The following is a 12,074-nucleotide window of genomic DNA, read 5'->3' as shown; positions in this document are numbered from 1 at the left end:
ATTATGGAAGGGTTTTTTTCTACGCTTATTCCTTTTTTTTCATTTTAGTCTGAGAGAGGACAATGTGCTGTTTATTACACTAATCCCCAAAGTTTTATAATAACGTTTTCTTATTCGTTTGGGGACTTTTGGTGAATTTGATTAGTTGATTAATTATGTTGATTGTCAAAAAATGTCAACCAATAACTTTAATGTGCAGAAGGGTTAATTTTTTATATTAACCTTGGGGGTTGAACATCAATTTACCGTCAATTGTCTTATCCCTTTAGATCCCTGGTTTTAGTCCTATTCCTTTTGAAGACGACATTAATACGAATCATCTAATAAAGCAATATCCAATTTATTAATGAAAAAAAATCAAAGGATTTTATTAAGAGACAGCTTTTAGTGCCTAATAAAAATGACGTCATACAATACAAATGACCAATGATAGGTCAGTATAAATTTTACCATTGGTCAATTACAGTGGATACTGTTCATTTGTATTGCACTACGTGGGGGAAGGTACTACTACCCTCCCAAAAGAAAAACTACAATTGTAAGTGGAGAGTCGACAACCAGCCTAACCTCCCCCTCCCCCGGGCCCTCCCACCCTAAAAGACCCTAAAGGCATCTAGGGGCGTGCCGCTAGTAAATGATATTAAATTACATAACCTTTTACATTAAATATACACCTACATATATGTCATTTGTAGCATGACCAACAAACTGACAGACCAATTTAGTTGTATTATGGTTGCTATTTGGTGGGAGTTATCTTCTCCAAAATAATCAGCATTCTGTCTTAAAATAGCAGCATATAAAATCTTATTTTTTAGCGTTACGGACTAACGAACGAACAGAAAAAGTGAAACCTCTAATAACAACAAAGAAAATTTCAATGCTGCTAGAAAACACAATATGGTATTTAATTTGAAAGAAATAAGAAGCTATTTGTAATTTGGAGAAAGATAGAGAAAATCCCAACACCATTTCCTTTTTTCTTCAAATAATCTCTCATTTGGCTTCAAATTGGCATATTCAGCGGGATTTGACAGCCGCCTTCAGCGTTCCTGGAGGGTTAGATGAAATGGAAAAAATATAAGGGATATGAAAACACTGACACTTTGTATTATAGTCAATCTTCCTTTTTATTTAACTTTAAATTGTACTTTTCGAAAAACTCTTCTTTATTAATATAGGATGTGCGAGCTTTTTTTGTCTGTTGCTTTATCTATACTACAAAGTAGAACGATGTCTGTCTGTCAGTCCGTCTGTCCCTTAAGATCTTGGTAACCACTGAACCGATAGGATTCTACTCTTCAGGTCCTGGTCCTGTGGTGGTTTTAGGCTATTTTCTTGAGGGGTGGGACACCCCAAACCCCCCCACAAAAAATCCCCCTCAATTTTTTTAAAGATAATTTTTACGAGTTTTGCAAATTCGCCATTTATTCGCGAAAATTTGCGATAAATTTGCATTTTTTCGGCTGGGTAGGTAATAGAAGATGTAATTATACCTCTTGGGGCAAATCCCCAAGAGTCTTGGGTTGAAACCGCTAGTGACTATATAAATATTTAATGTTACATAATAAATAAATATTTTAAATGTAAGTTTAAACATTTTCAAGAATGACTAAAAGGGAAGTTCTTTAATATGATAAGTAAAATAACAAGTATTACTAATCCTTAAAATAAAGTAACAGGATGTCTATTTGTCTGTTTGTTTGTATGTTTGTACCGAAGAATCTCGCTAACCACTGAACTGATCGGGTTCTCCTTAACAGGGTAGCTTCGCATAGGTCCTGGGAAAGTGTTTAATTATTTTGGGATACCAATACCCTCCCAAGAGAAATCACAAAGAAATCCAAAAAAAAATTTGCTTAGAGACTTGGACGCAACATAGAAATTAAGTCTCAAATTTTATATTTGATTTGAAAAAACAAACATTTAAAGTGCCACTAGAGGGCTCTAGGGGGCGTAGCCGCTAGTACTATATAAATCAAAACGAAGCTTGATTATTATGATTTAAGAAAATAAAGTAATGTCAATAAAGGAGTAATAGGACAACCATTAATTGCGATGTAAATAAACAAGAAAAATTTTGGAATGCCCTTTTGGACAAAACTTTTATGTCACTGTTTTTTTTAAAGCGAAGCTTTTCTATAATTAGGGTCGTTAAAAGCGAAACTTTTCTATAATTAGGGTCGGTTCGTCCGTCCGTCCGTCCGTATGTCCGTCCGTACGTCCGTCCGAGATAGATAGCTTTTATTCGTTAATTTAGGCATGTTAGAATTGTCCTATCGATTTCAAACTTTGCATGATGATTCCTGTAGTAGTTAGGTACGATTTAGAAAGGGTAGCAACTCTATAATCATTACCAGAATGTCCGTATGTCCATTTTAAACATGTTGATTTTTCTACTTTTTTAACAACAAATTTTTATGTGATCTAATTATCCGTTTGATCTGATTTTTGGTATATTGATTCCTTGGACAACAAAGAACAATAGTATAAGCAAAGCAACTCTATAATCAAGTCCTAAAAATGTAAGTATGTCCAAAACATTATCCTGTATCAAGCAGTTTTTCAACAAATTTACTTACAATTTTGATTCGACTCTTTCGATACTTTTATATTCTGATTATTCAGTTCAGACACTAGACATGTGTTAATGTCCGTTTGCCCTACCGTTTCAGTGCTTCGTTTTTGTGGATGTTGTCATCCTTGTTTCTATCTATATTAAGCTTTTTTATGTAATGCGCTATATATTATTCTTGTTATATCATTGACAGAGGGAAATACGGTGAGCTATAAAGGAGCTTAGCTGATTATGTTATAATTGACAAATCTTATGGCTGTTTCTCAATCTAGGTACATACTGTTTGACATTACTGTATATGTCTCTGCCAATATATTACTCATTATGATTTTGATAATATTTTTGTTATTCACGCCCTGACTAATATCAGCAGCGATGCTTCTGTACTTCGTGTCTTTGTTTGTATTGTTGTATCGGAAAAGCTATTCAGTTGTCTAACTACCTAATAGATTTGGAAAGGCAAAGAAAAATTATCTATGTAGACTTATAATACTTAAATTCACCCCCAACTTTAATTTTGATTTAATCTTAAAATTTTTCATTTTTATATCCGCGGAAAGCTGTCTATAATACGATGAGATAAACAATTATTCTACGCCATTTTAAAGGACAACCTTGCCGAAGCACAGTAAAATTAGGAGGGGAGGGTTGGCATTGTTTAGTCATTGGCACGCAGCAGTGAATGGCCTGACAACGTCGAAGTACACACACCTCCACACACACATACCCAGCTGCAACCGCAGCACCTTTGTTGGACAGCTAGCCCCCACCTGGAACCCCAGAAGGGTACTGCCGTAAAAGCAGACCTCTAAGAGCCGACCTGTTTTCGGCTAAGGTGAACCTTTAAAGTGGACACAGCAACCTGTTCAACGCAGCAGCAAGCCTAACCTACAATTATCTATATATTATATGCAAATATCATAATAATAAATTATTTTAAATATTGCAAACACTTTGTACCAGCATCAACAAAGTGCAAGCGCCCCTAACTTAGAATATTGTGATTAATAAGGCTAAGTTTATCTTAAAATTATTACTATTAAATATGTACACTATTTCTAATAAAAGTAGGGCCATATTTTGTTAACGTGATGCTAATGGTCATTTAGGCCTGTAATGCTGCAGTGCAATAAAACGAGGCGAGCAGTTACTGCACAGGAAAAAGAGGAATTTTTAACATCTTATGCCGGTACTAAACTTCTAGCAGATCTTCTACATGTTACAGTTTTGCTGTTAATAATATTCGCCTTCTTGTTTCTATATATTTGATAACAAGCTTGCTTTAATTTTAACTTGATCATAATTATAATATCAACGTCAGTATCATTTGCATAATGGAACTATAAGTTCCATACCAAAGAAGAAAAAATGAAATATTCATATTTTCTTTGTATTTTTTACCTGTCAGTTCCCTGGCAAATTTGCCTGGGATTTAAAAAATGTTGTCCTGTAGGAGAAATATTAGATAAGGTAGTGATTTTATTATTAGAAACAGTTTCTGTTTTACATGTTGGTGCTTTCTTTCAAAGTGCCAGTCGAGCACTGAAACCTCTCTCCCCAATATATATAAGTCTTTAGGGGATTCTAATCCTGCAGGACTACACTGTACCAAATATAACATTAGGGTGGTGGGAGTCAGGATTTTCTCTGCTCGATTAGGCTTTTTGGGGAAGTCACTTAGCATAGCTTATCAAATTTGGAGGCTGGACAATCGAATATTTAAAAAAAGTGACAACGCATTTATTATTCAACATTTTATAGAAATGGAAAAACAACAATCTATCCCACTTATAAATATAAGTATGTCCTTTTACTGTATCCTATAATTAACCAATTATGCAACAAATTTATGTAAAATTTCGTGTAGACTTAGAAATTAATATTCTGCTTAATAAGTTCAGACACTCTACTAGAGTTCTTTATTCCTTCTGGTTCCAGGGCTTCGGTTTTATATATGTTGTCATCTTTGTTCTTTTAAAACTAAATTGAAAATAGGGCATGGTTCAAATTCGCCCTCCCCCATCTTAAGTTCCTAACGGCCCCTAGGGACATCTAATTTATTGATATTATTATTATTATTATATTTTAGGATTCCATTACTTGTATAGAGTATGGCGCGTCTAATGTTATTGATACAGGAGTGTTTTAAGAAATTTCATTTATTGTTTAGTTTTATTAGTGCAGCTACTCTATGACATAACCCACGACTGTGGCGTAACATGTACCGCATCAGCTCGTTGTCGGAAAAGTGATTGGTTCGAATCTTGGCCCTATGCATCATAATTAAAGGGCATTCCTAATTAAAGATGTTAAATATTGTACCTACTGCTGCTATGTCAGGTGCGCGACATAAATAGTTATAGTAGGAAGCATGCCTTGGGAAAAAAAAGCGCAACTTCTTAACATTAATAGCTGGAACTTTTAGACAAATGTATGCAATCAAAGATTCGGTTGTCTATTGGATGGTATAATACCCTTGTCGATTTAGCTCGTTATACTGCAATTTAAAACAGAGTATGTTCAAGGTGGCGTATAGAGGACTTGTACCTTAAGCGTCACAGAGCCCTAGAGAGGTCATACTACATAACAAGTGTCTGTCCATATGTCTGTCTCTTTAACAGCTAGTTAGATTAAAATTAGAATTTCTCCATGAAATATTAAGGTTAGACTTTTTCAGTTGATTAATTTCCTAATTTTTAGAAAATAAAAGTTGAGTTATTTAAAGTAATTTAACACAATGTATTATTTGTAGCCTCTATGCATATTTTGTAAATATTATAGCACTTACTTCTTAAAATCTCAACTCAGGCACTCTTTTGGGACAGAAAACACCATCTCTGTTTGCACTTCCAACCTGCTATCTTGAAGTATTCAAAGTAAGTAGTTTAATTCAAGGATTTAATGGGGTAATACAATGGACGATAAATTGATGTACATCCCCAAAATTAACCCTTCTGTTGAATCGTTTTGACACTTAACTGAATGAATCAACTAATCAATTTTGAACACAGTAATAGTGTCTGACTGATTATGACGTAACAAAAAAAATTAGCCAATGAGAGGCCACTATAAATTTTACCATTAGTCAATAACGGCCTCTCATTGGCTATTTTTTTTTTGTTACGTCATAATCAGTCAGACACTATTACTGTGTTCATAAATTTTTTGTAAAAGTCTCCAAAGTTGTTAAGTTAACAATTAGGAAAACATTATTATAAGACTTTGGGGACTATTTTTAAAATACTGATTAACAAGCGGCTGCGCCACGAGCATCTAGGAATCTCTGTATTAAAATAGGTAGATATAAGGTAAAAAAAATAGCCAACAGCAATACCAAGGAATAAATCTAAAATTGAAATAGCATTTAATGAAATCTTCAGCTTCAGACAAAATCCTTAGTAGGTACTTTATATAATAGGAATGAATTAAGTTTTTAAGACAAAATAACTTTAAAATGTCCGCATACAAATCAAGCAGCAATTTTCGTAATCATTGTAACTCTTGCCTTTTTACACCTTTTAATTCTGGTTATATTAACATACTGACAGATCAGCTAGCTGAATTTCTAGTCAGTTTGTCGAAATAATGACCATCATTATTTCACTTACATGGACGTCTAAAACTGAAACTAAAGATAAACAGCTTAATTTATGTGTGATGATTCTCTGTACTAATCAAGTACATAATCTACGTTAACCCTTAACGGTCGGGGGGGGGGGGGTTGAACGCCCCCCCCTTTGGTTTTTCTTTTTTATTTTCTGTGTGAGAAAGATAAAGAGCCCAATCTGCGTGACTTTTTAAGCATGAGTATGACACATAAATGAGAGTTGAAATTTTTTGAATATCTTCATCCTGGCGGGCACAGGATGCCAGCAAACCTGGCAGGGTCATCCAGATAAAGAGCAAAAATATTAGTTTGACTAAAACAAAGCATTTTATCATATCAAAATACTAAAATATCCTCTAGTAGTACATCCTTATAAGAAATACAGGTGGTTAAGTCACTTTCAGGTTCCAGGTATGATCCTGCAGGTCCTGATCCTCCAGGTCTTAAGAAATCTTTAAAAGGCTCCTGTGGCCGTAATTTTTGACTTAGAGACTTCAAATTTTAAACTTAAGCTTTTCTTACATGTCTGCATAACGTATTAAAATTTCATAAAGATCCGCCGCCGCCGTTTTCCCGCCGACCGCCGACTACGGCAGCTGGCAGCTGCCAAGTACAGCTGCGGCCGCTAAAATTTATATTTTGATATTTCTAATGTAAAATTTACATAAAGATAAACATTTTCTGGAAAAAAATTGTTCTTGTAGCTTCAAAAATAAGAAAATTACAGCCGTTTGAAATTTTTAAGTAAAAAAAGACCTAAAAACAAAGGTTGTTAAATAAAAGGGGGAAGGAAGCGAAAATTGACTTAGACTTATAAATGGTTGGAAATTCATTATCAAATAGGGGACTTGCACAAAAAAAAAATTAGCCCTCTAGCTCTAATAGGAACTGAGATAATAGGGGGGGGAGTTGAACGCCCCCCCCCCCGACCGATTAATGTGCGGCAAGGGGCCCGACTGTAAAGGGTCAAGATATTGCTGACCAGTGTACATTTACTCTTGTATTCATTGTATTCATAAGGTCTGATGGTCTGTCTATACTGCTCTAGAAAGAATATTTTTAACCTAGTCTTTCTGCCTGTCTGACAGTTATGCTGTGTTTTAAATGGATATTCACTTTTAGACTTATGATTTATCTCAGTTGCTATGTAAGATAATGTTTATATTAAGATATTTATTAACATTAGATTGTCTACTCTTTTACTTACTTTTCTTTCCATCTGCTTGATTGTTCATATATCTAACAGCTTTGCTTCTTATTAATGCTGAAATTCTCATTTTTAAGGTTTCTGAAGATGACTACAATGCTGCCAGTGATACAGTAAGACTGAGAAAGTATAAAGACCCCATACCTTCGGACAGTTACTGTGTCGATAGAGATAATAACTCCACAGAACTAGTTGTCACTTGTGATAAGTGCAAACAGGGCATACCTTGCATACACAAGTGCTGTCCTTTCAACAAAAAGTTTTACAATTCTATGCCTGATTTTGGTTTTATTTATGAAGATAGTGAAAATGGTACTTCACTTGATAATTCTTCAATAACAACTCAGGGATCATCACTTTCACTAGAATCATTACCCAACTCAACATGTGTGGATTCTGATGATCCAATGCCAACAATTCCATTCATTGATACATCAACTCAAGAAACTCTTGATTGGAAAGAAGGAATAAATTATATAGTTGTAGGGCCAACTGAAGAAGGTCCCCTTAAAGGAGATGGAATCCTTTTCACATGTCCTATTAAAGAAAACTATTGGTATGGCGATGGAGATGATTTGTTTCTTGACAAATTTGGCAGAGTTAATGGTGTAATTAACCATAAAACTAACAAGGAAGATAGGAGATATATCCCAGGAACCTACTGCGTCTTTGAGAATAATAATGCAGTTGGAATTAATATTTGTGATCTTGAGAAGCAAATTGATCCCAATGATTGCGAAATCACAAGATGGCATACCTTCAACACTGCCTTCATTATTTCCATCATCTTCATAATTCTTGCCATTCTTGCACATATCATTGAGAAACAATTGAATGTAACAGTATTTGGAAAAATTTCTGTTGTGTTCTTGTTTAATTTGTTGGGAAATTTTGTTACAATTATGGTTGAAAGGATAAATAAGTTTGAACAGGAATCAACACCTTGTGTATGGGCTGCCTACTTGTTTCAGTACTTTGGACTTGCAATTTTCTTCTCAATAAATACCTTGGCCTTTATCTGTTTTCGAACAGTTAGAGAAATGGCAGATGAAGCAGACAACAAAATTCTTGTAGCCATTGGAAACTTTCTTGATCCAAAGAAAAAATATTTTTTGCTGAAGGGCATAGCCTACATTCAAGGTTTCCCACTGATCATAGGTCTAATTACCTATGCGATAGATATGGAAGGAAAGCGAAGAATGGCTGCAAAAGAAAAAGATTTGAATTTATTTCCAAATGCAGGTGTTGTGTTTTGTCAAATGTCCTTCCAAAATCCGGGAGGGGACATAAATTATTTTGTGACTCCAGAATTCATTTACCTCCAGTCATTTCAACTTTTCATCTTCTTTGTCAACTTTGTCATATTTGCTGTCACTGTCAAGAGCTATTTCACCTTCCAAGTGACCCCCGACAATGTGGAAAGAAGAGAGCAGCAAAAGAAGGATTTGAAGATTGTTGTCCAGCTCTACTTCACCATGCTTTGCTTCTGGATTTTTGAGATCATCACCTCAGCTATCAACACGGATTATGGAACAAATGAGTCATGTCCAGTCAGATTTGTCCTGGACACACCGAATGCCTTCTTTGGACTGCTGGCATTCCTGATGCTGGTGTGTATGAAGCCCACCGTTGTCAAGTCACTCAGGGAAACCATTACAAGCACATTTGGTGGCCCCACAGTAGTATCATCAAGAGTGTCAACAATGAAAGGAACAAAGTCACAGAGTGTTTCTACCACCAATGCATAGATGATCAATTATAATATACACATTAAATAATTATTATTTAAATATTAATCATGCAAAACTTTTAGTATGTCATGATGTTTACATATCTTAATTTGTATTTGTAACTTTATTTTATTATAACCAGTAAACAATTTTAATTTAATTTGGTTTGGGTGTGTTGCCGCTGCCTTGTTGTTCTTTTAATGACTTTAAACAATATGAACATTCAAGCTTTCTGTTGTGCTTTCCATTTTTATGATAAAATTTTACAAAAAAAAATAATGTTTAATTTCTTTAATTAAAAGTAAGCTAAAGCTATTCTACATTTCTCTATTCAAGACAAGCGGTCATGTCCCTAGAGGCCTATATACTTGAGGTGGGTGTTTTTGAGGAATTTGACCCTCACATTTTTAATTCTAGTTTTAAAGAAAAAAGGTAGAAGAAAACATTGGGGGTGGAGTGTCATTTTTTCTAAGGACTATTTATCTAGGGAGGGTTATAGTTATAAACCTTCAAAGGACCTATAGGAAGATACTTTGTAAAGGATAACCATATCGGTTCAATGGTTAGTGATATCATTATGATTGAGTGCAAACTCACATACATCCTGGACTAGCGGCTACGCCACTTTTTTCTTTTCATGGGGCATTGTCTCTTGGAACCTCCCACAAAATAGATATAAACCTTCCCAGGACCTATGAGAAATCTCCTAGAAAGAGACCCATATCGGTTCAGCGGTTAGTGATATCATTCGGTCCAAATAGATTTACAAACTTTCATATATCCTGTTGTTTTAAAGAGCAATTAATATGCTGGTCTATATTCTAACTCTTAATGCTCTTTTAATAAGCAACTGGAAGGTAAAGAAGGTGAAATTTTTACTAGATAATTTGAAAAAAATTTAATTTCCATCCATTGTCATCTCCCTGACATGTCTGGACTTTTATATTAAAAGGTTAACTAGTAAGATAAAGGAAATCTGTCGTATTATATCCAGGGATCTAAAGGGATAAGACAATCGTAGATAAATTGATATACATCCCCAATGATAATACACAAAATTACTGCTTCTCTAGATTTCAATTATTGGTTGAAACGTATGGACACTCAATTTCATGAATCAACCAATCAGAATTTGTTATTTGTAATACTAACTGCTTCGCCCTTAGCATCTAGGGGCTCTGTATTCAAAGGGACTGCTAGTAAAATACCTTAAAACCATCCAAGGACTTAAATCTGAAAATTAAATAGCCGAAAACCATTACGGGACCTATGTGAAGCTTACCTAAAATAAAATACCTAATCCTTTCATTAGTTTTTGAGATTTTAAGCTTCAGACAAAAACCCTTGCTACTTTATATAATAGGATATGGACTTGTGTGTATACGCGCATAACCATTACGCACCTCGTTTTTATTGCGTCTGTGCGCGCACACGTTCATGTGTGCGGGTGTGTTTGTGTGTGTTCTTACGCACACACACGCAAGCACGCACGCACGCACGCACGGACACTCACAAGGGTAAAGTGTACTAAGGAGCAGACTTGGTGACTTGGTTAATTTTAGATATATATATGAATGTATTTTAGTAGCTAGAAATATATGAAACAGTTATTTTATCGTTAAGAAACGAGTTACGACAAAGGGTCACTTTACATCTTTAATTAGTTTTTGGTATAATTAGTTCAGAAATAACTCAACAACATAGTGAATATGTTTTTTATAAAGTGATGTTATTTTTTTCCTATTTTATGCCTCTAGTACAGTGTTTGTTTTAAAAAATATATATAATACGATACTTATCTACGTTGCTTTCAAGTTTCTACGATACCTAGCTATGTTGCGTAGGAGTATGAATAAAAAAATTGATTTTTTGTGATTTCTCTTGGGAGGGTGGTGGTACCAGGTACCCTCCCCCAAAATAGTTATAAACCTTCCCGGGACCAAGCTACCCTGTTACGGAGAACTCGATTGGATCTGCGGTTAGCAAGATCCCTCGGTACAGACACACAGACAGACAAACACACATCCTGTTATTTTATCATAAGGATAAAGGTTTTTGATTATTACTAAATCCATTGAGATCTCAATAAAAGTAAGCTTCATGTAGATCATTTTTTAAAAATCCGCCTTTAAACAAAAATGTTAGAAATAGAATATACCTCTGTTTAATATGTTACTGTTCTTTTTTCGTATGCAATATGAAAGTCGTGTTATGTCTACGCTATATATGGACTTAGTTTTTCTAGTTTTATGACTTATTCACCATGGATCTAAAGGGATAAGATAATGGCGGATAAATTGATTTACATTCTTAATAGTCTGTAGATTACAATTAGTGGTTTAAACGTTTGGACACTCAACATAATAAAACAACCAATCAAATTTATCAAAAGTCCCCAAAGTTATTAAGCAAACAATTTAGAAAACGTTATTAATACTTTGGGGACTAATGTAATAAACAGCCCATGCCCCCCCCCCCCCCTCCCTGCTTATTTACTGTGTTATCTTTTCTTAGTTATTTTCAGGTTGTTATTCAAACTATCACAATTAAATTCTTAGTATCATTATTAGATGACAATTAAATCCAATAACAACCCCATGAGTGTGGGAGAAAACAGTGATCTAAAGGGATAAGACAATGGCCTATAAATTGATGTACATACCCAATGATGATACACAAAATTACCTCTTATGTAGATTACAATTAGTGGTTGAAACGTTTGGACACTCAACTAAATGAACCAGCCAATCAAAATTTATTAAAAGTCCCCAAGGCTATTGAGACAACTATTTTTTCAGCCCGTGCCTTTGACATCTTGGGGCTAAAAGACTGGTTTTAATCTCATAGCTATACTTTTATATATCCGCGGAAAGCTGTTTATAATACTTTGCGATAAATAACTATTAAATTGTCTTGTAAGAATAAAATTTCTACTTAATATTATCCCACCGG

The 12,074-nt window shown here is 34.5% G+C and overlaps 1 protein-coding gene across 1 annotated transcript; it reads left to right on the top strand.

The window, feature by feature from the left end:
- The first annotated feature begins 3,823 nt into the window (after positions 1-3,823).
- Positions 3,824-9,431, top strand: LOC145333491 (uncharacterized). Its single transcript, XM_080178646.1, has 4 exons — positions 3,824-4,048; positions 4,668-4,717; positions 5,388-5,454; positions 7,470-9,431. The coding sequence occupies exons 1-4, from the start codon at positions 3,947-3,949 to the stop codon at positions 9,138-9,140; spliced, it is 1,890 nt and encodes a 629-aa protein (XP_080034772.1). The 5' UTR covers positions 3,824-3,946; the 3' UTR covers positions 9,141-9,431.
- The last annotated feature ends 2,643 nt before the right edge of the window (positions 9,432-12,074 follow it).

The sequence above is a fragment of the Acartia tonsa genome, chromosome 2 (assembly GCF_053477335.1).
Source record: "Acartia tonsa isolate MP-2025a chromosome 2, ASM5347733v1, whole genome shotgun sequence".
In the NCBI taxonomy this organism is placed as follows: domain Eukaryota; kingdom Metazoa; phylum Arthropoda; class Copepoda; order Calanoida; family Acartiidae; genus Acartia; species Acartia tonsa.
Note: the sequence above shows the minus strand (reverse complement) of the source record. Positions and strands in the feature narration are given on the sequence as shown.

Coding starts and splice junctions, on each gene's coding strand:
- LOC145333491 (XM_080178646.1), top strand. CDS start 3,947: ATGAAATATTCATATTTTCTTTGTATTTTTTACCTGTCAGTTCCCTGG. Junction 4,049..4,667: donor TAGGAGAAATATTAGATAAG/GTAGTGATTTTA, acceptor ATTATATTTTAG/GATTCCATTACTTGTATAGA. Junction 4,718..5,387: donor TCTAATGTTATTGATACAGG/AGTGTTTTAAGA, acceptor TCTCAACTCAGG/CACTCTTTTGGGACAGAAAA.